Source organism: Macaca thibetana, chromosome 16 (genome assembly GCF_024542745.1).
Source record: "Macaca thibetana thibetana isolate TM-01 chromosome 16, ASM2454274v1, whole genome shotgun sequence".
NCBI classification, from domain to species: Eukaryota; Metazoa; Chordata; class Mammalia; order Primates; family Cercopithecidae; genus Macaca; species Macaca thibetana.
Window position 1 is genome coordinate 47,630,798 of NC_065593.1, and position 27,395 is coordinate 47,658,192.

At 47.5% G+C, this 27,395-nt stretch overlaps 1 protein-coding gene across 1 annotated transcript in view; it reads left to right on the forward strand.

The window, feature by feature from the left end:
- The window catches only part of MRPL45 (mitochondrial ribosomal protein L45), a 390,432-nt gene that overhangs the window by 336,762 nt on the left and 26,275 nt on the right, over positions 1-27,395 (forward strand). The window contains exon 2 of the mRNA XM_050762841.1: positions 25,944-26,020. Within this exon, the coding sequence (XP_050618798.1) occupies positions 25,955-26,020 (66 nt within the window). The 5' untranslated portion in view covers positions 25,944-25,954. The remainder of the gene's footprint in view (positions 1-25,943; positions 26,021-27,395) is intronic.

Consider the following 27,395-nt stretch of genomic DNA (forward strand, 5'->3'; position numbering starts at 1 on the left):
GAGTGATGTTGGCAAGATTATGTCAAGTAGCAGCCAAAGGCTGATATACCACACTGTCAAACCAATGATTTTTTTTCTTTCTTTCTTTTGCCACTGTTACTATATTAATATACTTTTAGTATTTCCACTCACCTGAAAATGATGCAGGCAGACATTATAAACCTCATTCTGCCACTCCTGCAAATATCAAAGCTTAAACATTTTAATGGGGAGGAAAAAAAAAACACTGTGAAGTATAAATATTCATAGGATTTTAATCCAGAAGTATCCCAACAGGCGCAGTGGCTCATGCCTGTAATCCCAGCACTTTGGGAGGCCGAGACAGGCGGATCACGAGGTCATGAGATCGAGACCATCCTGGCTAACACAGTTAAACATACAAAACGTTTTAGCCTGGCGTGGTGGCAGGTGCCTGTAATCCCAGCAACTTGGGAGGCTGAGGCAGGAGAATGGCGAACCCGGGAGGCGGAGTTTGCAGTGAGCTGAGATCGTGCCACTGCAGTCCAGCCTGGGCGACAGAGCAAGACTCCATCTCAAAAAAAATAAAATAAAACCAGCCAGACGTGGTGGCAGGCACCTGTAATCTCAGCTACTGGGAAGGCTGAGGCAGGAGAATCACTTGAACCCAGGAGATGGAGGTTGCAGTGAGCTGAGATTGCGCCACAGCACTCTATCCTGGGTGACAGAGTAAAACTCCCTTTCAAAAAAAAAAAAAAAAAAAGTATCTGGCCAGGTGCAATGGATCACGCTTGTAATACCAGCACTTTGGGAGGCCGAGGCGGGCGGATCACGAGGTCAGGAGTTCAAGACCAGCAATGACCAACATAGTGAAACCCCGTCTCTACTAAAAATACCAAAATTAGCCGGGCGTGGTGGCATGTGCCTGTAATCCCAGCTACTCAGGAGGCTGAGGCTGAGGCAGGAGAATGGCTTGAAACTGCGAGGCAGAAGTTGCAGTGAGCCGAGATTGCACCATTGCACTGCACTCCAGCCTGGGTGACACAGCGAGACTCTGTCTCAAAAAAAAAAGTACCCCAACAGAGTTTCACATTTTACCACAACCCACAGGAGGGAAATCTTTTCCATAATCATTAATAATTTGGTTCTTTAGAAAAATCATTTCCTGGCTGGGCACAGTGACTCAAGCCTGTAATCCCAGCACTTTGGGAGGCCGAGACGGGCGGATCACGAGGTCAGGAGATCGAGACCATCCTGGCTAACCCGGTGAAACCCCGTCTCTACTAAAAAATACAAAAAACTAGCCGGGCGCAGTGGCGGGCGCCTGTAGTCCCAGCTACACGGGCGGCTGAGGCAGGAGAATGGCGTAAACCCGGGAGGCGGAACTTGCAGTGAGCTGAGATCCGGCCACTGCACTCCAGCCTGGGTGACAGAGCGAGACTCCGTTTCAAAAAACAAAAAAAAAAAAACAGAAAAAAAAGAAAAAAGAAATATCATTTCCTCTTCATGTGATTTTTCTTGTTTTAGACGTGGTCTCATGATGTTGGCCAGGCTGGCCTCAAACTCCTGGGCTCAAGTGATCCTCCTGCCTCAGCCTCCTGAGTAGTTGGGACTACAGGGATGTACCACTATGCCCAGTCTTCACTTGTTTATCAAGCAATTATTGAGTACCTAGTGTGTGCCACTCAGTGGCTTCTAAGTGGCAGAGCCAGTGGCAGAAGTCAGGTTACCTTGACTCAGAACAGGCACTCTTTCCTAATACTTGGTTTTCCCATGATCTCTTTCTGGAAAACCCAGGGCTGATGTAATATAACCCAAAGAATAAACTGGAATAAGACAAAGGGAAATAAAGCTTGAGTTTCCATTTAGCTCTTCCCTAACAGGTGGTACATAACTTAGCCCATTCAAGAGCAGATGAGTTTCCATCACCTGTTTTGTTTAAATATTAAGAAGTATTAAAAAACATTATTTTCCCTTGATGGTTATCAAAATCCTCTGATTTTCCAACAGTGCCACCCAAATCCTTTATCTGTCTAGAACCCCTTGGTGTTTCAGTTTCTTCATCTGTAAAATTAGGTAATGGATTAGATCATCTTCAAAGTTCTTTCTGGCTCTTAAATTATTTTATTCTACTAATTTTCTGTGGAAAAAAATGATTATGCTCAGCTCCATTAGCTTTGGCTAATGAGGGCTGCACTCCACAGTTTGAAAAGTTTAGGAAATTCCCAGCCTGGTGTAGTGGCTCATGCTTGTAATCCCAGTACTTCCAGAGGCCAAGGCAGGCAGAATACTTTTGCCTTCAAGTTCGAGACCAGCCTGGGCAACGTGGCAAGATTCTGTTTCTAATAAAAAGGTAAAAATGGCATATCATCCATGGCCTTTTTACTTTTCTAACACAGCCAAGGAAATTATTAAAAACAATAACATCTCTACAGAGTACTCTTTCCTAATTACTTTGAATGTTTTCTTTTCTCACAATGTCATTGAGAGACAAGAATGTATTATTCATCCACCAAAAATGAGAAACCGGACATACAGATAGGTCGTGCTGTCCTGCACTCCTTTTTTTTTTTTTTTTTTTTTTTTTTTTTGAGATGGAATCTTGCTCTGTCACCTAGGCTGGAGTACAATGGCACAGATCTCTGCTCACTGCAACCTCCACCTCCTGGGTTCAAGCGATTCTCCTGCCTCAGTCTCCTGAGTAGCTGGGACTACAGGTGCACGCCACCACACCTGGCTAATTTTTTGTATTTTTAGTAGAGACGGGGTTTCATAAGTTGGCCAGGCTGGTCTCAAACTCCTGACCTCATGATCTGCCCACCTTGGCCTCCCAAAGTGCTGGGATTACAGGCGTGAGCCACCATGCCCCGCCTAGATCGTGCACTTCTAAAACTCACAGAAAGTGGGAGTAGATCCAAAATGAGAAAGTGGATCTCTGCTGACTGGGTCTCTTTTCCAGACTTTTTATCCACAATAAGCTTTCTGGTTAATGTAGAGAATGTGTTATGCTCATTAATTGCTCTTGGAAAATGAACCTGCCTCTTCCTCCCTTCCTACTTCAAAAAAACACACACACAAAAACAGAAAAACAATAATACCCTCACTTTATTAAATGAGCAAGAGGGGAAAAAAAATGAATCCAGCCAGGTGAGGTGGCTCACGCCTGTAATCCCAACACTTTGGGAGGCTGAGGCAGGTGGATCACTTGAGGTCAGGGGTTCAAGACCAGCCTGGCTAACCCTGTCTCTATTAAAAATGCAAAAATTAGCTGGGCATGGTGGCACACACCTGTAATCCCAGCTATTCGGAAGGCTGAGGCAGGAGAATCACTTGAACCTGGGAGGCGGAGGCAGCAGTCTGTTGCCTGGGCAACAGAGTGAGATCCTGTTTCAAAAAAAAAAAAAATCCATAATAGACTGCCATCTGGAATGGCTCAGGTGATAGCCAGTCACCTGGAGCAGAGAAAAAGCTGTGGTCACTAGTAATTTCTGTATTTCAGTGATTTTTCCCACCACCAGCTGTCATCACAATTTCCAGAAAAGCTGCCAAGAAAAAGCAGGAATTCGAGCCGGGCGCGGTGGCTCAAGCCTGTAATCCCAGCACTTTGGGAGGCTGAGACGGGCGGATCACAAGGTCAGGAGATCGAGACCATCCTGGCTAACACGGTGAAACCCCGTCTCTACTAAAAAAATACAAAAAGCTAGCCGGGCGAGGTGGCGGGCGCCTGTAGTCCCAGCTACTCGGGAGGCTGAGGCAGGAGAATGGCGTGAACCCGGGAGGCGGAGCTTGCAGTGAGCCAAGATCGCGCCACTGCACTCCAGCCTGGGCAACAGCGTGAGACTCCGTCTCAAAAAAAAAAAAAAAAAAAAAAAAAAAAAAAAAAAAAAAAAAAAAAAAAAAAAAAAAAAAAAAAAAAAAAAAAAAAAAAAAAAAAAAAAAAAAAAGAAAAAGCAGGAATTCGCATTTCACACAACCCGAAACACACACACACACACACACACACACACACACACACACACACAATGGATCTTGGAATGGTTTCCTGACTGCTCTTTGCCCTCATACCTTCCTTCCCTCAAGCATTCCAGATAAACAGGTAAGGTATTTGACTCACCTGCAGCAGAATAACTCAATACTCTTGAAGGCGCCTCCCTTCTGCCAGCAATCCTTACTCAGTTATTCTTTCCTTCCCTGATCTGGATTGTTTCCTTGAAACCAAAAACCCCAGTCATAGGTGCCTTATCCCTACTTCCCTTTTTTCCTTTCTCCTCTTGCCATCCCTTATTCCAAACAAAACACTCAGGTCTGTAAGGATCTAGGCTCTTATCACACTTATAGAGGTAACTGGCCATTGACTTGCTTATCTTTATTTTTACAACATGTGACATGTTTATGTTCTATTCTAATCCAGCACAGTGTCTGCCCCATTGTTGGGACTCAACAAATGTTTGTTGAATGGAACTTGCCTAAATTGGCCTCAGGCACCTCCTAAATTTCACAGTATGCTGAGTTCCAGGGAAAATTAGACCAACTAAGCCAACTGCTCCCTTCCTGTCTGGGAGGACCCACCCAGAGAGCAGAACGGGAAAGCTGCATCTCTGCAGAGGGAGAGGGTTTGACTGATGTCCCTCCTCTGCCTGTGATCCCACCCCATTCTTTCTCCTCTGCCACAGGCTAAGGCAGTCCAGGAATGTCTTCCCCCCGCCCCGACCCCAAAGGCTGATTCAGGCCATTGGAGTATACTCCAGTAAGTGCTTCATTTCTTTGTGTTTCTGATTTTTTTTTTTTTTTTTTTAAGATACAGTCTTGCTTTTGTCGCCCAGGGTGGAGTGCAATGGCGCGATTTCGGCTCACTGCAACCTCTGCCTCCTGGGCTCAAGCGATTCTCCTGCCCCAGCCTCCCTAGTAGCTGGGATTACAGGCGCCCACCACCAAGCCCAGCTAATTTTTGTATTTTTAGTAGAGATGAGGTTTCACCATGTTGGCCAGGCTGGTCTTGAACCCCTGACCTCGTGATCCACCCGCCTTGGCCTCCCAAAGTCCTGGGATTACAGGCGTGAGCGACCGTGCCCGGCCATGTTTATGAATTTTTTTTTTTTTTTTTTTTTTTGAGACAGAGTCTCGCTCAGTTGCCTAGGCTGGAGTGCAGTGGCGCGATCTCAGCTCGCTGCAAACTCCGCCACCCAGGTTCACGCCATTCTCTTGCCTCAGCCTCCCAAGTAGGTGGGACTACAGGCGCCCGCCACTACGCCTGGCTAATTTTTTTGTATTTTTAGTGGAGACGGGGTTTCACCGTGTTAGCCAGCATGGTCTCAATCTCCTGACCTCGTGATCCGCCTATCTCAGCCTCCCAAAGTGCTGGGATTACAGGCATGAGCCACCGCGCCCGGCCAGATCCAGGCCATTTTACATGGCAGAGCTGCTAATAGAACAGGCTGTGTTCTGGGTAGAGATCAGAGCCTGAATTTTATTGTAGGGATCACTAAGAAAGTTAGATTAGTTTGTGTGTTTTCTTTTTTTTTTTGAGATAGAATTTCGCTCTGTCCCCAGTCCCCAGGCTGGAGTGCAGTGGTGCGATCTTGGCTCACTGCAACCTGCACCTCCCAGGTTCAAGTGATTCTCCTGCTTCAGCCTCCTAAGTAGCTGAGACTACACGTGTGTGCCACCACACCCGGCTAATTTTTGCATTTTTAGTAGAGATGGGGTTTCACCATGCTGACCAGGCTGGTCTTGAACTCCTGACCTCTGGTGATCTGGCCGCCTCAGCCTCCCAAAGTGCTGGGATTACAGGCATGAGCTACTTTGCCTGGCGTTAGATTAGAATTTGATATGAACCGGCCGGGCGCGGTGGCTCAAGCCTGTAATCCCAGCACTTTGGGAGGCCGAGACGGGCGGATCACGAGGTCAGGAGATCGAGACCATCCTGGTTAACACGGTGAAACCCCGTCTCTACTAAAAAATACAAAAAATTAGCCGGGCGCGGTGGTGGGCGCCTGTAGTCCCAGCTACTTGGGAGGCTGAGGCAGGAGAATGGCGTGAACCTGGGAGGCGGAGCTTGCAGTGAGCTGAGATCCGGCCACTGCACTCCAGCCCGGGCGACAGAGCGAGACTCTGTCTCAAAAAAAACAAAAAAACAAAAAAACAACAACAAAAAAAAGAATTTGATATGAACCTAAGTAGACTAATCTAAGAGAGGTGTCTGTAGGGGTTGAGAGTGTGAGCTCTAGAGACCTACTGTCTAGGTTCAAATAGTGTCAGTGCAACTTTTTAACCATTTGACCTTACACAAGTTACTTAACTGCTCTATACCTCAGTTGCTTCACTCATGAAATAGGGATAACAGGCCGGGCTCAGTGGCTCGCGCCTGTAATCTTAATACTTTGGGAGGCCAAGGTGGGTGGATCACCTGAGGTCAGGAGTTTGAGACCAGCCCAGCCAACGTGGTGAAACCTCATCTCTACTAAAAATACAAAAATTAGCTGGGCATGGTCGAGGGGGCACCTGTAATCCCAGCCACTTGGGAAGCTGAGGCAGGAGAATAGCATGAACCCGGGAGGCGGAGGTTGCAGTGAGCCAAGATCACCCCATTACACTTCAGCCTGGGCAACAGGAGCGAAACTCTGTCTCAAAAAAAAGAAAAAGAAAAAGAAATGGGGATAATAATAGTACCTGTATCACAAGATTGTCCAAAGGATTAAATGAGTTAAAATATGTTAGTGCTAGGGCTGGGCATGGTGGCTCACGCCTACAATCCCAGTGCTTTGGGAGGCCGAGGCAGGAAGTTTCCTTGAGGCCAGGAGTTCCAGACCAGCCTGGGCAACATGGTGAGACCCTGTCTCCACAAAAAATTTTTACAAAATTAACTGGTCATGGTGTCATGGGTCTGTAGTCCCAGCTACTCAAGGGGTTGAAGTGGGAGGATTGCTTGGGCCCAGGTGGTCAAGGCTGCAGTGAGCCATGATCACACCACTGCACTCAAGCCTGGACAACAAAGTAAGACTTTGTTGGCCGGGTGCGGTGGCTCACATCTGTAATTCCAGCACTTTGGGAGGCCAAGGAGGGTGGATCACGAGGTCAGGAGATAGAGACCATCCTGAGTAACATGGTGGAACCCCATTTCTACTAAAAATACAAAAAATTAGCTGGGCGTGTTAGGGGAGCCTATAGTCCCAGCCGCTTAGGAGGCTGAGGCAGGAGAATGGCATGAACCTGGGAGGCAGAGCTTGCAGTGAGCTGAGATGGCGCCACTGCACTCCAACCTGGGTGACAGAGTGAGACTCTTTCTCAACAACAACAACAAAAATACACTAAAAATAATTTAATTTAAAAATAAGGATAAAACCATGTTAGTGCTCAATATTGTTATTACTGAGGAGAATGGCTCTTGAATGGCAGCAAGTTTACTATGTTGAGGTTTGTATTTCTTTCTTTCTTTCTTTTTTTTTTTCTGAGACAAGAGTCTCACTCTATCGCCCAGGCTGGAGTGCAGTGGCGCGATGTCGGCTCACTGCAAACTCCGCCTCCCAGATTCAATCGATGCTCCTGCCTCAGCCTCCGAGTAGCTGGAATTACAGGCTCACAACACCATGCCCAGCTTATTTTTTTTTTTGTATTTTTAGTAGAGATGTGGGGTTTCACCATGTTGGCCAGGATGGTCTCTATCTATTGACCTTGGGATCTGCCCACCTTGGTATCCCAAAGTGCTAAAATTACAGATGTGAACCACTGTACCCAGCTTTTTTTTTTTTTTTTTTTTTTTGAGATATACTCTTGCTCACTGCAATCTCCGCCTCTGGGGTTGAAGCGATTCTTCTGCCTCAGCCTTCCAGAGTAGCTGGGATTACAGGCACCTGCCACCACGCCTAGCTAATTTTTGTATTTTTTAGTAGCGACAGGGTTTTGCCATGTTGGCCATGCTGGTCTTGAACTCCTGACCTCAGGTGATGCACCTGCCTCGGCCTCTCAAAGTACTGGGATTACAGACGTAAACCACTGTGTCTGGCTGAGGTTTGTATTTCTTTTTTTTTCTTTTTCTTTTTGAGATGGAGTCTTGCTCCGTCGCCCAGGCTGGAATGCAATGGCATGATCTCAGCACACTGCAACCTCCACCTCCTGGGTTCAAGCGATTCTCCTGCCTCAGCCTCCTAAGTAGCTGGGATTACAGGAGCGTGCTACCACGTCAGGCTAATTTTTGAATTTTTAGTAGAGACCAGATTTCACTTTGTTGGTCAGGCGAGTCTCAAACTTCCAACCTCAGGTGATCTGCCTACCTCGGCCTCCCAAAGTGCTGGGATTACAGGTGTGAGTCACTGCACCTGGCGCAGTGGAATTTTTTTTTTTTTTTTCTAAACTAAATGGGCCAGGCACAGTGGCTCACGCCTGTAATCCCAGCATTTTGGGAGACCAAGGTGGACATGCTTGAGGTCAGGAGTTCGAGACCAGCCTGACCAACATGGAGAAACTCCATCTCTACTAAAAAAAAAAAAAAAAAAAAAAAAAATTAATTGCACAGGAAGGAATAGGACTGGTTTGACAGTATGTTGTGTGAAAAGGGTTCAGGTCTCACCAAACCCAATGCAGTCAGTTTCATGAAAAGACATGCTGTCAGATCCAGAGAGAGAATAGTCTCCCTGCATTTTAAACTGACTGGTTCTGACTGTCCCATATTAAGAAAGATATTGAGGGCTGGGTGCGGTGGCTCATGCCTGTAATCCCAGCACTTTGAGAGGTCGAGGTGGGTGGATCACCTGAGGTCAGGAGCTGGAGACCAGCCTGGCCAACATGGTGAAACCCCATCCCTACTAAAACTACAAAATTTAGCCGAGCATGGTGGCACACGACTGTAATCCCAGCTACTCAAGAGGCTGAGGCACAAAATCACTTGAACCCCAAAAGCGGAGGATTGCAGTGAGCCGAGATTGTGCCACTCCAACCTGGGTGTCATAACGAGACACCATCTATTGCTATTTTTATAGATCAAAACAGTTGAACATTGACAGTTTTACACTGTCAGCCTTATTATACCTGTTTGAGAACAGGTATTATTTATTACATTAGTCTTCTCCTCCCCATCAATAATATCTCCAAACTCCATCAAATTCTTTCTCACCTGGTAAAGTTATGAGATCTTTTTAAAATATGATCTCTCATTAGGCATATTCTTTCTTTTTTTTTTTTTGTTTGATTTTTGTTTGTTTGTTTTGAGATGGAGAGTCTCACTCTGTCGCCCAAGCTGGAGTGCACTGGCACAATCTCGGCTCACTGCAACCTCTGCCTCCTGGGTTCAAGTGATTCTTCTGTCTCAGCCTCTCGAATAGCTGGGATTATAGGCGCCCACCACCAGACCCACCTAATTTTTGTATTTTTAGTAGAGACGGGGTTTCAGCATGCTGGTCAGACTGGTCTCAAACTCCTCACCCCAAGCGATCCACCCACCTTAGCCTCCCAAAGTGCTGGGATTACAGGTGTGAGCCACTGTGCCTGGCCATATTTTTATTTTTATTTTTATTTTATTTATTTATTTATTTACTTACTTATTTGTTTATTTTTGAGACAGAGTCTTGCTCTGTTGCCCAGGCTGCAATGCAATGGCGCAATCTCTGCTCACTGCAACCTCTGCCTTCCGGGTTCAAGTGATTCTCTTGCCTCAGCCTCCTGAGTAGCTGGGATTACAGGCACGTGTCACCACCCTCTGCTAATTTTTCTATTTTTAGTAGAGACGGGGTTTCACCATGTTGGCCAGGGTGGTCTTGATCTCTTGACCTCGTGATCTGCCCACCTTGGCCTCCCATAGTGCTGGGATTACAGGCGTGAGCCACCAAGCCTTGCTAAATTTTTATTTTTATTTTTTGAGACAGGGTCTAGCTCTGTCACCCAGACTGGAGTGCAGTGGCATGATCTTGGCTCACTGCAACCTCTACCTCTCAAGCCCAAGCCATTCTTTCCCCTCAGCCTCCAGAGTAGCTGGGACTACAGGCATGTGCCACCATGCCCGGCGGATTTTTGTATTTTTTGTAGAGACGGGATTTTGCCATGCTCCCCAAATTGGTCTTGAACTCCTGGACTCAAGTGATCCACCTGCCTCAGCCTCCCAAAATACTGGGATTGCAGGTGTGAGCCACCATGCCTAGCCCCTTGGCTAGAATTTTGTGTCTCACTGCAAATTCCTGCTCATTTCAAGTGTGACTCGGCTCCAGTGTGGCCCCACCTGAATTCTCAAAACGGTCTTTCATGCTCTCCTTTGCACCACCTTGTACCTTGTGCTTACTTCTGTAGTGGCTGTTATGGTTCTTTTGTAATTTTTGGTGTATTTTTCTCTTTCCTACCAAATATGAGCTGTTGTGGACCAGAAACATTTCTCTTTCATTCTTATATTCCCCAGTGATTTCAGCAAAATCTGCTGCATGGCAAATATGCAATAAAAAATTCATTAAATGAATGAGGTTAGATATTTTGATTTTATATATATGTAACATCAAAAAGTTATAAATATGAATTTTGAATCAAATATTAATTAGTTAATAAAAAATTAATGTCTTTACTATGTGTGATGTGCAATATATTTTCTATTCTATATTATTCATTTTTTAAAATGGAAGTCATGACCTAGATTCCAAAATTAACTTGGGTTCCCAGCCTTATTCTGAAAAACACTGAACTGTATGGTCCACAGCAGGGATTTGAATGGAAGGTATGATCATGGAACCCTTTGAGAACCCAATGGAAGCTATGGGCCTTCTTGCCAGAAAGATGCATACATGTACTAAAATTGACATCCAATTTCAGGGGCTCCTTGGACCCACCAAACTCCTTCTGAGAATCACAGGTTATGAGAAAGTTCCTCCTAACTCTATGATCCTATTTTTCTGAGAAGTATTAAAAAGTAGCTGGGCCTGCCTGGACAACCTAGTGAGACCCTGACTCTACAAAATATAAAAGATTAGCTGTGGCCGGGCGCGGTGGCTCAAGCCTGTAATCCCAGCACTTTGGGAGGCCGAGATGGGCGGATCACGAGGTCAGGAGATCGAGACCATCCTGGCTAACACGGTGAAACCCCGTCTCTACTAAGAAATACAAAAAATAGCCGGGCGAGGTGGCAGCGCCTGTAGTCCCAGCTACTCGGGAGGCTGAGGCCGGAGAATGGCGTGAACCCGGGAGGCGGAGCTTGCAGTGAGCTGAGATCCGGCCACTGCACTCCAGCCTGGGCTACAGAGCAAGACTCCGTCTCAAAAAAAAAAAAAAAAAAAAAAAAAAAGATTAGCTGGGCCAGGCGCGGTGGCTCAAGCCTGTAATCCCAGCACTTTGGGAGGCCGAGACGGGCGGATCACGAGGTCAGGAGATCGAGACCATCCTGGCTAACACGGTGAAACCCCGTCTCTACTAAAAATACAAAAACTTAGCCGGGCGAGGTGGCAGGCGCCTGTAGTCCCAGCTACTCGGGAGGCTGAGGCAGGAGAATGGCGTAAACCCGGGAGGCGGAGCTTGCAGTGAGCTGAGATCTGGCCACTGCACTCCAGCCTGGGTGACAGAGCGAGACTCCGTCTCAAAAAAAAAAAAAAAAAAAAAAAAAAAAAAGAAAAAGATTAGCTGGGCTTGGTGGCATGCGCCTGGGGTTCCAGCTACTTGGGAGGATGAGGCAGGAGAATTGCTTGAGCTCGAGGTCAAGGCTGCAGTGAGACAGTGTGCTATGATTGTGCCACTGCACTTCAGCCTGGGCAACACAGCAAGACCCTGTCTCAAAAAAGAAAATCAGGTAGCTGGGAGCTGGGCATGGTGGTGAGTACCTGTAGTTCCAGCTACTCAGGAGGCTGAGGTAGGAAGATAATTTGAACCCCAGGAGTGTGAGACCAGCCTGGGCAATATAGCAACACTCTGTCTCTAAAACAAAACAAAACAAAACAAAAAGTATTAAGAAGTAGTCTTGGGGCTGGGTGCGGTGGTTCACACCTGTAATCCCAGCACTTTGGGAGGCCAAGGTGGGTGGATCACTTGAGGTAAGGAGTTTGAGAGCAGCCTGACTAACATGCTGAAACCCCGCCTCTATTAAAAATATACAATTACCTCTATTAAAAGTACAAAAATTAGCTGGGCGTGGTGGCACGCGTCTGTAACCCCAGCTACTCAGGAGGCTGAGGCAGGAGAATTGCATGAACCCAGGAGGCGGAGGTTGCAGTGAGCCAAGATCACACCACTGCACTCCAGCCTGGGCAACAGAGTGAAAGTCCATCTCAAAAAACCCCAAAAAAGACCTAGTCTTGGAACCTCAAACCGCTATTAATCACCTATAGGGAGAGCACAAATTTGGAGGGGAGCTACATAAAGAACAAAGAATGGAAAGAAAATTTTGAAGTGAGATAGGTAGGATAGATAAGTACATGTGAAAGATCAAAGAGTGAAGAACAAAAGAAATCCCGACTAAGGGTTAGGTAGAGGGGAGAGGTGTGGTGACGCTGACCCAGGTTTTCAGGCTTGCTGTATCTGATTTTCTTTTCAGACTATTAGGCTTGGGATTGCAGCCCTGTAACTTTCTTCTTCCCTCCCTATGGCTCCCTCTTTCTTCCTCCCCTTTAGGCAGCCCTTATGGAAACTCTGAAACTCTTTCTCTTTTCTTCCAGATGGGGAGCTCTGGCAGAAAGAATGTTCTGGCCTGTGTGCAATGACTCTATTTTCTCTCAAGGGATAAAACTAAAATCTGCTTTCTTGGAAACCAGCTAAGTCTTTAGGAAGCATGACCCTAGTTGAGGAGAGACTGGGACCTTTTTTTTTTTTTTGAGATGGAGTCTCGCTCTGTCGCCTAGGCTGGAGTGCAGTGGCATGATCTCGGCTCACTGCAATGTCCGCTTCCCACGTTCAAGCAATTCTCCTGCCTCAGCCTCCCGTGTAGCTGGGACTACAGGTGCCGGCCACCACACACGGCTAATTTTTGTATTTTTAGTAGAGATGGGGTTTCACCATGTTGGTCAGGCTGGTCTCGAACTCCTGACCTTGGGTGATCCACCCGCCTCAGCCTCCAAAAGTGCTGGGATTATAGGCGTGAGCCACCGCACCTGCAGAGACTGGGAACTTTTTTTTTTTTTTTTGAGACGGAGTGTCCCTCTGTCGCCCAGGCTGGAGTGCAGTGGCCAGATCTCAGCTCACTGCAAGCTCCGCCTCCCAGGTTTACGCCATTCTCCTGCCTCAGCCTCCCGAGTAGCTGGGACTACAGGCGCCCGCCACCACGCCCGGCTAGTTTTTTGTATTTTTTTAGTAGAGATGGGGTTTCACCGTGTTAGCCAGGATAGTCTCGATCTCCTGACCTCGTGATCCGCCCGTCTCGGCCTCCCAAAGTGCTGGGATTACAGGCTTGAGCCACCGCGCCCGGCCGGGACCTTTTTTTTGAGACAGTCTCTGTTACACAGAGCGCAGTAGCACGATCTCGGTTTACTGCAACCTCCAGCTCCCAAATTCAAGTGATTCTCATGCTTCAGCTTCCCGAGTAGCTGGAATTACAGGCGTTTGCCACCATGCCTGGCTAATTTTTGTATTTTTAGTAAAGACAGGGTTTCACCATGTTGGCCAGGCTGGTCTCAAACTCCTGGCCTCAAGCAATCCACCTGCCTTGGCTTCCCAAAGCCCTGGGATTACAGGTGCGAGCCACCACACCCAGCCCAGATGGGGCCCTCTGAATAAAAAGAGGGTAAGAAAATAATTTTCAGCATCTACTGGTACAGTGACTCACAAAGATATGAGGATCTTGAACAGCAACAAATGATTTAAAAATGGAATATTCTCTCTCTGAGATCTAACCTGAGGATCACATACTACATTTGTCTTCTTTGCATCTAAGAATAACATCTAAAGTGTTTTTGGCAACCTATCTAGGAGGCAACAAATATATATCTCACGTTTTCTATAGGACAAACTGTGAAAGAGACACATGTGAAGCCCGGAAGCACCACAGAATTGGTTTCCTATCGAACCCTCAGGAATTTGACAATTACAAGAACTTTTGTAAAGTCCAGAAAGCCCAGGACATTACTGTAGTCCATAAGTAACTAAGCTGAGGGAAAGAATGGAATTTGGGGTGGGGTTAGGAAACCTGAGTTATGTCCCTAGATAGGCCCCTGATTCACTGTGTGATAATCACCAGTCACTTCCTGGCTCAGTGTTTCAGTCCCTTCCCCTGCCCAAGTAAAATAAAATAATGATTTTATTCTTTTTTTGAGAAAGTTAAGCATAATTGTTTCTATAAAGAAATCTGGAAAGTAGCCAATCTCTTAGTGTAGCTCTATAGGATGATTTTGGGCATTTTATAAGTAATGTAACCTGTAAACCTCCTGGTTGTTGTTGGGACCCTCAGAAGGGAATGAGATAAACAGGTAGTCTGCTTTCCTCCTGTGTCTTCTGTCTAGGATGACACTGTTGTGTTGCTAACAGAGGGCCCTGGAGAGAGATTTAGGAGATAACTGGGTAACACCCAGCTAGGTCAGGGAATGAGTCAGGGCTCAAGGACTCGATACCAACCTCTCCCACTCCTGCCAGGAAACCTCTGGGTGAGACAGATGAGAGAGAACCGAGGGGCGGGCCTCACGGCTGCCTGCCCTGGGGCCTCTGGCTTGTGGTTTCACCCTGGTTTGCCCTGCAGCAGCTGTAACGTGTCTGCTGACACGCAAGCCCTGGACACGGCTGTCCCTCCCCCTTTCCCAAACTTCTGCTCAGTTTCAGAAACAGATGGCACATTCCACCCCAGAAGTGACTGTTGGAGAGATGAGAGGAAAAGGGCAGAGCAGAGCTAGGTGGAGATGTGACACTTCAGAAAGCACAGGGCAGAACATCATACATGAGACTTTTCATTCCGGAGGCGAGTAGGAAGTAGAAACTAAACTCACCTCCAGAGTAACCAGGATGGGAAAACAGCAGAACGACATGGCTGGGCTGCTGCAGATGATAGAACACGGCTGAAGGATAAGGCTGGGGTGTGCCCTGAAGCGCTAACCTGGAAACCTGCAAGCCTTAAGATCAAAATGACAAAAGGTCACGTCTCTTGTTTGGAGGTACTCAGTGGCGGCAAATCCATCTTTCTCTCCTCAATATCTCAATTCCCAGTTTATAATAGACCAGACCAGTGCAAAAACGGTTTTAGGCACCGGGTGCGGTGGCTCACGCCTGTAATCCCAGCACTTTGGGAGGCGGAGGCGGGTGGATCATGAGGTCAGGAGATTAAGACCATCCTGGCTAACATGGTGAAACCCCGTCTCTACTAAAGATACAAAAAATTGGCCGGGCGCGGTGGCTCAAGCCTGTAATCCCAGCACTTTGGGAGGCCGAGACGGGCGGATCACGAGGTCAGGAGATCGAGACCATCCTGGCTAACACGGTGAAACCCCGTCTCTACTAAAAAATACAAAAAAAAAACTAGCCGGGCGAGGTGGCGGGCGCCTGTAGTCCCAGCTACTCGGGAGGCTGAGGCAGGAGAATGGCGTAAACCCGGGAGGCGGAGCTTGCAGTGAGCCGAGATCGCGCCACTGCACTCCAGCCTGGGTGACAGAGCCAGACTCCGTCTCAAAAAAAAAAAAAAAAAAAAAAAAGATACAAAAAATTAGCCAGGCATTGTGGTGGGCGCCTGCAGTCCCAGCTACTTGGGAGGCTGAGGCAGCAGAATGGCATGAACCTGGGAGGCGGAGCTTGCAGTGAGCCAAGATCCATCTGGCCACTGCACTCCAGCCTGGGCGACACAGGGAGACTCCAGCTCCTCAGAAAAACAAACAAACAAACAAAAAAAACGGTTTTAGGTACCTACAATCTACCAGGTTACATGTTTCCATATATGATTTCACTTATGTTCACAACTGCTGTATGAGGTAAGTTCTCTGCATTTCAGTGTACCCATCTGTGAAATTATCTCCATTCCACAGATGGGTTTGCACCAAAATGCAAAGGACTTAAGTAATTGGCTAATAAAGTTTGGAAATAGTGGAGCAAGACATCAGTTGCCAGAGCTCCCACGAATTTCATTAAGCCAAGCTTTCTTTGATTTGAAGTAATAAAAATGAAGAAAGCAAAGTGATGTCTAAGTAGTAGAGGCTTGTTAAAAGCCTTTCAAGGGACAGACCAGGTAATGAGCAATTTTTTTTTTTTTTTGAGACGGAGTCTTGTTCTGTTGCCCAAGCTGAAGCGCAATGGCGCGATCTTGGCTCACTGCAAGCTCCGCCACCTGGGTTCATGCCATTCTCCTGCCTCAGCCTCCCGAGTAGCTGGTACAACAGGCGCCCGCCACCTCACCCCACTAATTTTTTTTGTATTTTTAGTAGAGACGAGGTTTCACCGTGTTAGCCAGGCTGGTCTCGAACTCCTGACCTTGTGATCCACCTGTCTTGGCCTTCCAAAGTATTGGGATTACAGGCATAAGCCAACGAACCCGGCCTTTTTTTTTTTTTTTTTTTTTTTTTTTTTTTTGAGATGGAGTCTCGCTGTCGCCCAGGCTGGAGTGGCACGATCTCGGCTCGCTGCAAGCTCCGCCTCCCGGGTTCACGCCATTCTCTTGCCTCAGTCTCCCTAGTAGCTAGGCCTACAGGCACCCGCCACCATGCCCGGCTAATTTTTGGTTTTTGTATTTTTAGTAGAGACGAGGTTTCACCATGTTAGCCACGATGGTCTCGATCTCTTGAGTTCATGATCCGCTTGCCTCAGCCTCCCAAAGTGCTGGGATTACAGGCGTGAGCCACTGCACCCGGCTGAGCAATTTTTTTAAGTTAACTTTTTTTATTTCAATAGCTTTTGGGGTACAAGTGGTTTTGGTTACATGGATGATTTGTATAGCGGTAAAGTCTGCGATTTTAGTGCACCAGTCACTCAAGTAGTGTACATTGTACCCAATATGTAGTTTTTTATATTTCACCTGCCTCCCACCAGTAATGAGGAATTAATAGAGATCTCTGAATCTCTCAACATAGGTATTTAAACATCCTGGAATTGTTGGGTTTGCACAGGCCACCCTGCAATCTGAGATCCGGTGCAGCCTTGGTACCCTCTAGTGGAAGTTTCCTGCATTCGCACAGCTTCCCTGGTTCCAATCCCAAAGAGCTGAGAAGGAAGCTTTCACCCAGCCACTGGAGAGCATCCCAAAAGAATGGTCAGCTGGAAGATAGATTTTTTTTTTTTTTGAGATGGAGTCTTGCTCTGTTGCCCAGGCTGGAGTGCGGTGGCACGGTCTTGGCTCACTGCAACCTCCACCTCCCGGGTTCAAGCAATTCTCCTGCCTCAACCTTCCGAATAAGTGGGACTATAGATGCATGTCACCATGCCTAGCTAATTTTTTGCATTTTAGTAGAGATAGGGTTTCACCATGTTGCCCAGGCTGGTCTTGAACTCCTGAGCTCAGGCAATCCACCTACCTCGGCCTCCCAAAGTGCTGGGATTACAGACGTGAGCCACCGCACCCACCTGGAAGGTAGATTTTTGTATAGCAGGGTCATGAAGGGTAGAGGAAGGAATACAGACTAGAGAAAATGTGTGCCAAGCACTTGGTTCACAAGGGACCCCCAAAATGAGTCATTGTCAGTATATAAATGAACTTAGGCCTTTGTACATTATTAATAGGGGCTCAATATACATAACACAGAACTGTAGACCTTTAGGACTCTAGAGGGAGATTTTTTTGAGATGGAGTATTGCTCTGTCACCCAGGCTGGAGTGCAATGGCAATCTTGGCTCACTGCAACCTCCACCTCCTGGGTTCAAGTGATTCTCCTGCCTCAGCCTCCCGAGTAGCTGGGACTACAGGCACACGCCACCACACCCAGCTGTATTTTTAGTTGAGATGGGGTTTCACAATCTTTTTTTTTTTTTTTTTGAGACGGAGTCTTGCTCTGTCGCCCAGGCTGGAGTGCAGTGGCCAGATCTCAGCTCACTGCAAGCTCCGCCTCCCGGGTTCCCGCCATTCTCCTGCCTCAGCCTCCCGAGTAGCTGGGACCACAGGCGCCGCCACCTCGCCCGGCTAATTTTTTGTGTTTTTAGTAGAGACGGGGTTTCGCCGTGTTAGCCAGGATGGTCTCGATTTCCTGACCTTGTGATCCGCCCGTCTCGGCCTCCCAAAGTGCTGGGATTACAGGCTTGAGCCACCGCGCCCGGCCGGGTTTCACCATCTTTGCCAGGCTGGTCTCAAACTCCTGACCTTGTGATCCACCCGCCTCAGCCTCCCAAAGTGCTAGGATTACAGGCGTGAGCCACCGTGCCTGGCTGAGACTTTTTTTTTTTTAATGGAGAAAATTAGTAATCAGAGAACAAAGTGACTTTGGGCAAAGTGATTTGCCAAAGGCCAAAGGGAAAATCAATGTTGGCAATGGTGGTACTAGAATCCATATCTCCTGTCTCCCAATCCCGAGGTCTTTCCACTATATCACGCTTCCTTATTTGTTGGTTGACTGATTTTAGCCATAAATTGGTGTGCATACAAGGACATAAAGGTTGTAGGTATAACCAGGAAATTGTTTCTGCCTTCATCTGCCCACAATCCATACATTTTTCATTCTTTCATCCAATAGGCACATTTATAGAGTGTCTATTCTTGCCACACTAGGCATTGCTTTTCAAGTTTGTGGATCCTTTTACAGGGTACTCCAGCATAGGAAAAGAAGTTCCCAGGCTACTGGAACCCCATGCCTACAGCCCTCCAAGGGCACTCCTGGAGCTTCTTCCCCAAGTTTCTAGCACTAAATTGTTAGGTTTATTTCTGTCTCCCTCCCCCTGGAGCGGTAATCCCTAGGAATGGAAGTGGGTTAGAAACAGATTACTCTGATCCAAGGGCTTTGCTCTCTACTCCCTAAACATGGTGTGGGAGGTGGGGGATGCGGGGAGTTGAAAATAGCCTGAAATTCCCTTTTAGGATTATTGCTTGATTTAGCCATCTGGGGTGAAAGTGGAGCAAGAAGAGGTGAGGGATTAATTCTAGACCTAGCTTGAGCAATGGGATGCATGCGCTTCTTTTCTGGCTCAGCCAAGGTGAGCAAGCAACATCTCTTCTGAAACCTGTCTTTAGAATAAGGAATCTAGGACAAGCAGAAAGAGGTAAAGGAAAAGGTTTTGTCTCCAGCAGCAGGGGTGACTGGAAGGATAGATGGGAAAGAACAGCAGCTAAGAGAAGAAAGACCTGCAGCACAGGAATAAGGAATGACTTTTGGGCTTGCAAGCTACCTGCATTTCAGTGGCCTTAGCTTCAACAAAGGCAAGAAGTGCTCTCTAGGGGAAGAGAGCTAACATTGAGGGCCTCCTGTGGACTTCTTGTTCATTCATCCAGCAGGAACTCTCTTGCTTTAGGCACACTACACTGGGGTGGACTCTGGCGGCAGAGATGCTACCTGTGTCCAGAACAAAGAGCAGTTACACGTACCCGTTTCTGCTAGGCTCCTTATATCCTTTTCAGGGCTATGATGGGACTTGGAAGCAGTAATTATAACTAACCAGAATGGGACCATATATGAATTCATTTTATGAGTTAATAACGATTCTACTTAGATTCTACTTAACCCAATTCCTTTCTTCTTATTTTTTTTTCTTTTTTTTTTTTTTTTTTTTTGAGACGGAGTCTTGCTCTGTCGCCCAGGCTGGAGTGCAGTGGCCAGATCTCAGCTCACTGCAAGCTCCGCCTCCCGGGTTCCCGCCATTCTCCTGCCTCAGCCTCCCGAGTAGCTGGGACCACAGGCGCCGCCACCTCGCCCGGCTAATTTTTTGTGTTTTTAGTAGAGACGGGGTTTCGCCGTGTTAGCCAGGATGGTCTCGATCTCCTGACCTTGTGATCCGCCCGTCTCGGCCTCCCAAAGTGCTGGGATTACAGGCTTGAGCCACCGCGCCCGGCCCTTATTTTTTTTTCTTTGAGACGGAGTCTTGCTTGGTCGCCCAGACTGGAGTACAATGGTGCGATCTCAGCTCACTGCAACCTCTGCCTCCTGGGTTCAAGGGATTCTCCTGCATCAGTCTCCCAAGTAGCTGGGACTACAAGCACGCACCACCACACCTGGCTAATTTTTGTATTCTTAGTAGAGATGGGGTTTCACCATGTTGGCCAGGCTGTTCTTGAACTCTGGACCTTGTGATCTGCCCGTTTCAGCCTCCCAAAGTGTTGGGATTACAGGTGTGAGCCACCGTGCCCAGCATTTTTTTTCTTTTTTTTTTTGAGACGGAGTCTCACTCTGTCGCCCAAGCTGGAGTGCAATGGTGCGATCTCCGCTCACTGCAACCTCCACCTCCCAGGTTTAAGCGATTCTCCTGCCTCAGCCTCCTGAGTAGCTGGGACTACAGGAATGTGCCACCATGCCCAGCTAATTTTTGTATTTTTAGTAGAGACAGGGTTTCAACTAAACCCTTGGCCAGGATAGTCTCAACCTCTTGACCTCGTGATCTGCCCGCCTCCGCCTCCCAAAGTGCTGGGATTACAGGCATGAGCCACCGCGTCCGGCCAATAACCCCCTTTCTATAGGAGAGGAAAAAAGGTGAAGCTAAGATGTAAACTCAGGCACTATAGCATTCTTAACCACTTTCACTATGTGAAAGCCATATACAGTCAACTCGAGTGACAAACAAGCTCTACTAATATTGCTAGCTAAAGATCAGTTGAAGCCGAGCATGTGGGCTCACGCCAGTATCACACTTTGGGATACTGAGTGGGGAGGATTGCTTGAGCCCAGGAGTTTGAGAACAGCCTGGGCAAAATGGCAAGACCTTGTCTCTACAATTAAAAAAAAAAAAAAAGCTGGATATGGTGGCATGTTCTTGTAGTCCCAGCTACTAGGGAGACTGAAGCAAGAGGATCCCTTGAGCCCAGGAATTTGAGGTGGCAGTGAGCTATGATGGTACCACGACACCCCAGCCTGGCTGACAAAGTGAGACCCCATCTCTAGCTAACTAATTAACTAACTAAAGCTCAGTTGAGAATATTTCTCAAGAAGTCAGGATCCTTGTTTCTTCTACGCCACCTTATTTCGGACAATTCACTTATTTTGCTGTCCATAGTCTAACTTTAGGGAAGGGAAGTTCAGTGTAAACACATGGCAAGCCTAGTACTTGCTTAAATTCAAGTATCATATTGTTTAGAATTGGATCCTTCCCAATTCTCCAGAAGAATTTTCCTGGTTCAAATCAGCTGTGCTTCTCCTAGAAAGTAGGTTACTATGCAAAATTTCGTAAATTTCAATCTCTGATGTCATCTGCCACTGGGAGGGGAAAAAATGTAAGTGATGTAAGTATGTGCTCCACTGCTTACATGGGGAGAGTCTCATCCTCTTTGGGCTCCGTTTATTTTACTTATTTATTTTTTGAGATAGAGTCTCACTCTGTCACCCAGGCTGGAATGCAGTGGCACAATCTTGGCTCACTGCAGCCTCTGTCTCCCGGGTTCAAACGATTCTCATGCCTCAGCCTCCCAAGAAGCTGGGACTACAGGTTCATGCCACCACGCCTGGCTAATTTTTGTAATTTTAGTAGAGATGGGGTTTCACCATGTTGGCTAGGCTGGTCTCAAACTCCTGGCCTCAAGCAATCCGCCTGCCTCAGCCTCCAAAAGTGCTGGGATTAGAGGCGTGAGCCACCACACCCAGCCCTCTTTGGGCTCCATTTAGAAATTTCAGTAGGACAACAAGGGATTCCAGTAACCCGCTTTACTGGGAAAAACAGGAAATCAACTTTTCCTTCTGTCTCATCGTATTTTAACTGGGATTCTTCGCATCTACTTATTGTATAAATAAATATTTAAGTGTCTACTATGTGCAAGACTGTTCTTTGCAAGACTGAGCCCCTAACAATCGATTCCTTCCTCTACTTGGACAATGAGTTCTCTTCTCTTGCTCCCATCATCATGACAAGATCTTTTTATCTTGCTTTTTCTGAAATGTGAACTACCAAGATTGTAGGATTAAGAAATACCCTTTTTGGTTGGGCACGGTGGCTCACGCCTGTAATCCCAGAACTTTAGGAAGACAGGGCAGGTGGATCACTTGAGGTCAGGAGTTCGAGACCAGCCTGACCAACATAGTGAAACCCCATCTTTACTAAAAATAGAGAAAATTAGCCAGGCTTGGTGGCGGGCACCTGTAATCCCAGCTACTTGGGAGGCTGAGGTAGGAGAATCACTTGAACCTGGGAGGCCGATGCTGCAGTGAGCTGAGATCATCCCACTGTACTCCAGCCTGAGCAACAGAGTGAAACTTCATCTCAAAAAAAAAAAAAAAAAAGAAATATCCTTTTGGTGTTACTTCTCTAGCAGACAACTCCCAATTTCCTTTTCTTTCTTTTTCTTTTCTTTTCTTTTTTTTTTTTTTAGACAGAGTTTTGCTCTTGTGAGTGTAATGGCATGATCTCGGCTCACCGCAACCTCTACCTCCTGGGTTCAAGCAAATCTCCTGCCTCAGCCTCCCGAGGAGCTGGGATTACAGGTGCCCGCCACCATGCCCAGCTAAATTTTTGTATCTTTAGTAGAGACTGGGTTTCTCCATGTTGGTCAGGTTGGTCTCGAGCTCCTGACCTCAGGTGATCTGCCTGCCTCGGCCTCCCAAAGTGTTGGGATTACAGGCGTGAGCCACTGTCCCCCCAAGCCCCCAGCTCCCAATTTTCCATGAAGCTGATGAGGTAGGAAGATATGAATTTACCAAAACAGTAGCTAATCAAGCAACAACAAAACTCACTTATAGCTCATCTCTTAGCAATTAAATAATATTGACTCCCCTATTATTATTTCATCCAGGCTGATATGGAACAAGTTTGTATTAACTGAGAAACTGATCAGAGGGTGGGCAGAGATGATCTGGGATGTGTTGGTTACTGTGTGAGGCTAACATAAAACTCAATGGTGGAGCAAGTAATCTAAGATAAGTTATATTAATGCTCTGCATTAATCAATAATCTCGGCCAGGCACGGGGGCTCACACCTGTAATCCCAGCACTTTGGGAGGCTGAGGCAGGTGGATCACCTGAGGTCAGGAGTTCGAGACCAGCCTGGCGACGTGGTGAAACCCCGTCTCTACTAAAAATACAAAAATTAGATGGGCATAGTGGCAGGTGCCTGTAATCCCAGCTACTAGGGAGACTGAGGCAGGAGAATCACTTGAACCCAGAGGGCAGAGGTCACAGTGAGCTGAGATCGAGCTATTGCACTCCCGCCTGGATGATAAAAGTGAAACTCCATCTAAAAAGGAAAAAAAAAAAAAAAACAAAACAACCTCTCATCCATGGAGTAAGGTTTCCTCACTTTGGTGGGGAATACCAGTAAAAATAACTCATGTTTTGGCCGGGCATGGTGGCTCACCCCTGTAATCCCAGCACTTTGAGAGGCCGAGGCGTGCAGATCACCTGACGTCAGGAGTTTGAGATCATCCTGGCCAACATGGTGAAACCCCCCATCTCTACTAAAAATACAAAAATTAGCCAGGCATGGTGGTGGGCGTCTCTAATCCCAGTTACTTGGGAGGCTGAGGCAGCAGAATCGCTTGAACCCAAGAGACGGAGGTTGCAGTGAGCCTAGATTGTGCTACTGTGCTCCATCCTGGGCAACAAGAGCAAAACTGTGTCTCAAAAAAAAAAAAAAAATTAATGTTTTATTTTCTAGGGATTAGAGTAGATGGACAGGAGTCTGTTAAATAATCAGATATAGCTTATTTAAATGCTTATATATTCTATTTTTGTCTTGTTTCCCTATGCTTCTGTAGGCACTGAATGGCTCTGTTGCCCAGGCTGGAGTGCAGTGGTGGGATCTTGGCTCACTGCAACCTCCACCTCCTGGGCTTAAGCCATCCTCCCACCTCAGCCTCCCCAGTAGCTGGGGCCACCATGCCCAGCTAATTTTTTAATTTTTTGTGGAGATGGGGTTTTGCCATGTTGGGCAGGCTGGTCTCAAACTCCTGGGCTCAAGGGATCTAACCCACTTCCGCCTCTTGAAATGCTGGGATTACAAGCATGAGCCACCCCACACGGCCCCACATACTCTTCAACACACACATACAGCACCTAATTTCATGTCACTATTAATGTGTTGTGCTATAGGTTCAATACTGTGGCTAGAACTTGTAGGGAAATTCTTACCATGGAAGAATGTACAATATAACGGAGAAGTCAAGCTTTAAAACATGCCTGTAATCCCTGCACTTTGGGAGGCTGAGGTCGGCAGGTTGCCTAAACTCAGGAGTTTGAGACCAGCCTGGACAACACGGTGAAACCTCGTCTCTACCAAAATAGGAAAAATTAGCCGGGCATGGCGGCATGCACCTGTAATCCCAGTTACTCTGGAGGCCGAGGCAGGAGAATCACTTGAACCTGGGAGGCGGAGGTTGCAGTGAGCCGAGATTGTGCCACTGCGCTCCAGCCTGGGTGAGAGAGCGAGACTCCATCTCCAAAACAACACCACCACGACCACCACCACATGATCTCCAAACCCAAAAGCAATCTTCAGTTCCTCTGATGGTCCCCAGCACTTTGCTTTGTAGCAATTCTACTTCAGCCTGAAATTTCTTGTATGTACAGCCTGTAGCTCCCAACTTATCGCAAAATATTGTAGATAAGAGCTCTGTAAGCTCTAATTGGCAGAATAATAACCAACGGTTAAGTTGTGGAAAGTGTCTGCCTTTCAGCAACGTTTACACTACTGAATTTACCAGGATGATCCCAACATCACGAATCCTTTAACTGAACGTGAAGCAGCACGTAGCAGTTACCTGCATGGGTTCTGGAATTAGACTGCTTAGATTCGAATCTCAGTTGTGCCAGTTATTATCTATCTAATCTTAAGTAAATTACGTAATTGCTCTGTGACTCTTTTCCGAAATGACAAATCACAAATGTTTTTGTCAATTCACGTGTCTTCTACTTTAGTAAACATAGCAGTCATTTTTTGTTGTTGTTGTTTTTTGAGATAAAGTTTTTCTCTGTCACCCAGGCTGGAGTGCAGTGGCGCGATCTCGGATCACTGCAGCCTCTGCCTCCTGTGTTCGAGGGATTCTCCTGCCTTAGCCTCCCAAGTAGCTCGGACTACAGCCGCCCGCCACCAAGCCCAGCTAATTTTTCTTTTTCTTTTTCTTTTTTTTTTTTTTTTGAGACGGAGTCTTACTCTGTAGCCCAGGCTGGAGTGCAGTGGCCGGATCTCAGCTCACTGCAAGCTCCGCCTCCCGGGTTCACGCCATTCTCCGGCCTCAGCCTCCCGAGTAGCTGGGACTACAGGCGCTGCCACCTCGCCCGGCTAGTTTTTGTATTTCTTAGTAGAGACGGGGTTTCACCGTGTTAGCCAGGATGGTCTCGATCTCCTGACCTCGTGATCCGCCCATCTCGGCCTCCCAAAGTGCTGGGATTACAGGCTTGAGCCACCAGGCCCGGCCTATCTTTTTTTTTTTTTGAGACGGAGTCTAGCTGTGGCTGGAGTCAGTGGCGCGATCTTGGCTCACTGCAACCTCTGCCACCTGGGTTCAAGCGATTCTCCTGCCTCAGTCTCACGAGCAGCTGGGACTACAGGCGCGTGCCACCACATCTGGCTAATTTTTGTAATTTTAGTAGAGACGGGGTTTCGCCATGTTGGCCAGGCTGGTCTGGAACTCCTGACTTCAGGTGATCCACCCGCCTCGGCCTCCCAAAGTGCTGGGATTACAGGTGTGAGCTACCGCTCCTGGCCTCCCTTTCCTTTTTTAAAGAATGGTATAAACAGCAATGTGCCAAGCATACAGAAATGCCTATTCCCCGGCAGCCAGAAAGCCTCGCGCGCAGGCGCAGCTCGCGTTCCAGCGCTCTGTTGCTGGCGCGTGACAACCGTGCGCTCCACCCTACGCCCAACGCCGTCTCCCTGCGCACGCCCGGCCGTACTCCACCCTCCCTTCTCCACCCTCCCCCACTCCCGCGAGCACGTGCGCGTCCTCGCTGCTCACATTTCGGCGGAGGGCGCGCTCCCTGGAAAATTCCACTCCTGTGCTAGCTCCACCCTATGCGGCTTCTCTCGTACCCGACGCTCTTCACTCGCAGCTCCCTTCCCGGCGGCCTTTGCGGGAACAAGATGGCAGCCCCCATACCTCAAGGGTTGTCTCGTTTATCGAGGGTTTTGGGCTGGTGGTCTCGGCAGGTGGGTAGGGACGGGGTCGATAGGACCCTAGGGGCTAGAAAAGGAGGACAGAGTCGAGGGAAATACTTTCTGTGCAATTGTTCTTGGTGAGCTGGGACAATACGAGTCATACCTAGGCCGTGGAAGAGGCTGAGGTGGACAGGACCCAGCTACTGAGCTCAGTGGTCGAATGGGCAGAGCCTAGACAAGGCCGTGAGAGCGAGTGAATTAACGGGGATTAAGTTTTTCCGGACTGATTTGGGTCTGTCTGGCGAGGAGATGTTAAAGGGGAGACAAGTAATGGGTTGGAAGGTGGACTTCGTAATCTTCGATTTTTTTTTTTTTTTTTTTTTTTTGCGACGGAGTCTCGCTCTGTCACCCAGGCTGGAGTGCAGTGGCCGGACCTCAGCTCACTGCAAGCTCCGCCTCCCGGGTTTACGCCATTCTCCTGCCTCAGCCTCCCGAGTAGCTGGGACTACAAGCGCCCGCCACCTCGCCCGGCTAGTTTTTTTTGTATTTTTTAGTAGAGACGGGGTTTCACCGTGTTAGCCAGGATGGTCTCGATCTCCTGACCTCGTGATCCGCCCGTCTCGGCCTCCCAAAGTGCTGGGATTACAGGCTTGAGCCACCGCGCCCGGCAATCTTCGATTCTTATAAATGAACTACGTTGAAGACTAGCCGAAAATGAGGGCGTCCCATATTGTCACTGCCCCTGTCATGATCAGAGAGAAAAGGCTCCCTGGTCTTTCAAGGGTTTATTGGTCAGTTGGGTGCTAAAACGACAGAATAAAGTTTACCAGTGAGACTCCCGATAGGATGAGCAAAATATCTCGAGTAAATATGGAGCAGATGCCTACAAGAGGACTTTGCTTATGGTTTAAGAATAGCATTCAGGGCCAGGCGCGGTGGTTCACACTTGTAATCCCAGCACTTGGAAGTCCGAAGCAGAAGGATGGCTTGAGCCCGGGAGTTCGAAATGAGACTGGGCAACATAGTAAGAACCCGTCTCTACAAAAATGTTTAAATTAGTCGAGTGCGATGGCGCACTCCTGTAGTCCCAGCTACTTGGGAGGCTGCGGTGAGAGGATAGCTAGAGCCCAGGAGGCCAAGGCTGCAGTGAGCCGTGATCGTGCAACTGCACTCCAGGCTAGCGATCTGTCTCAAAAAATAAAAATAAAGTAATAAAGAATAGTATTCTGCTCATTTCAGTATTGGGTTGGTGTTTCCCTATCACCATCAGTTCTTTGAAACTTGCTTTAATCAACTCAGTATCCGTAGAGTTAGCATAGTCCTGTACTGTGGAAAGTTCTAAAGGAAAGCCTTTAGTAAATGTGATGTTAATAAAGGTTGCCAACTGTCTTCTATTTAGAGACACCCATAAGTATTAAGGTCCTAA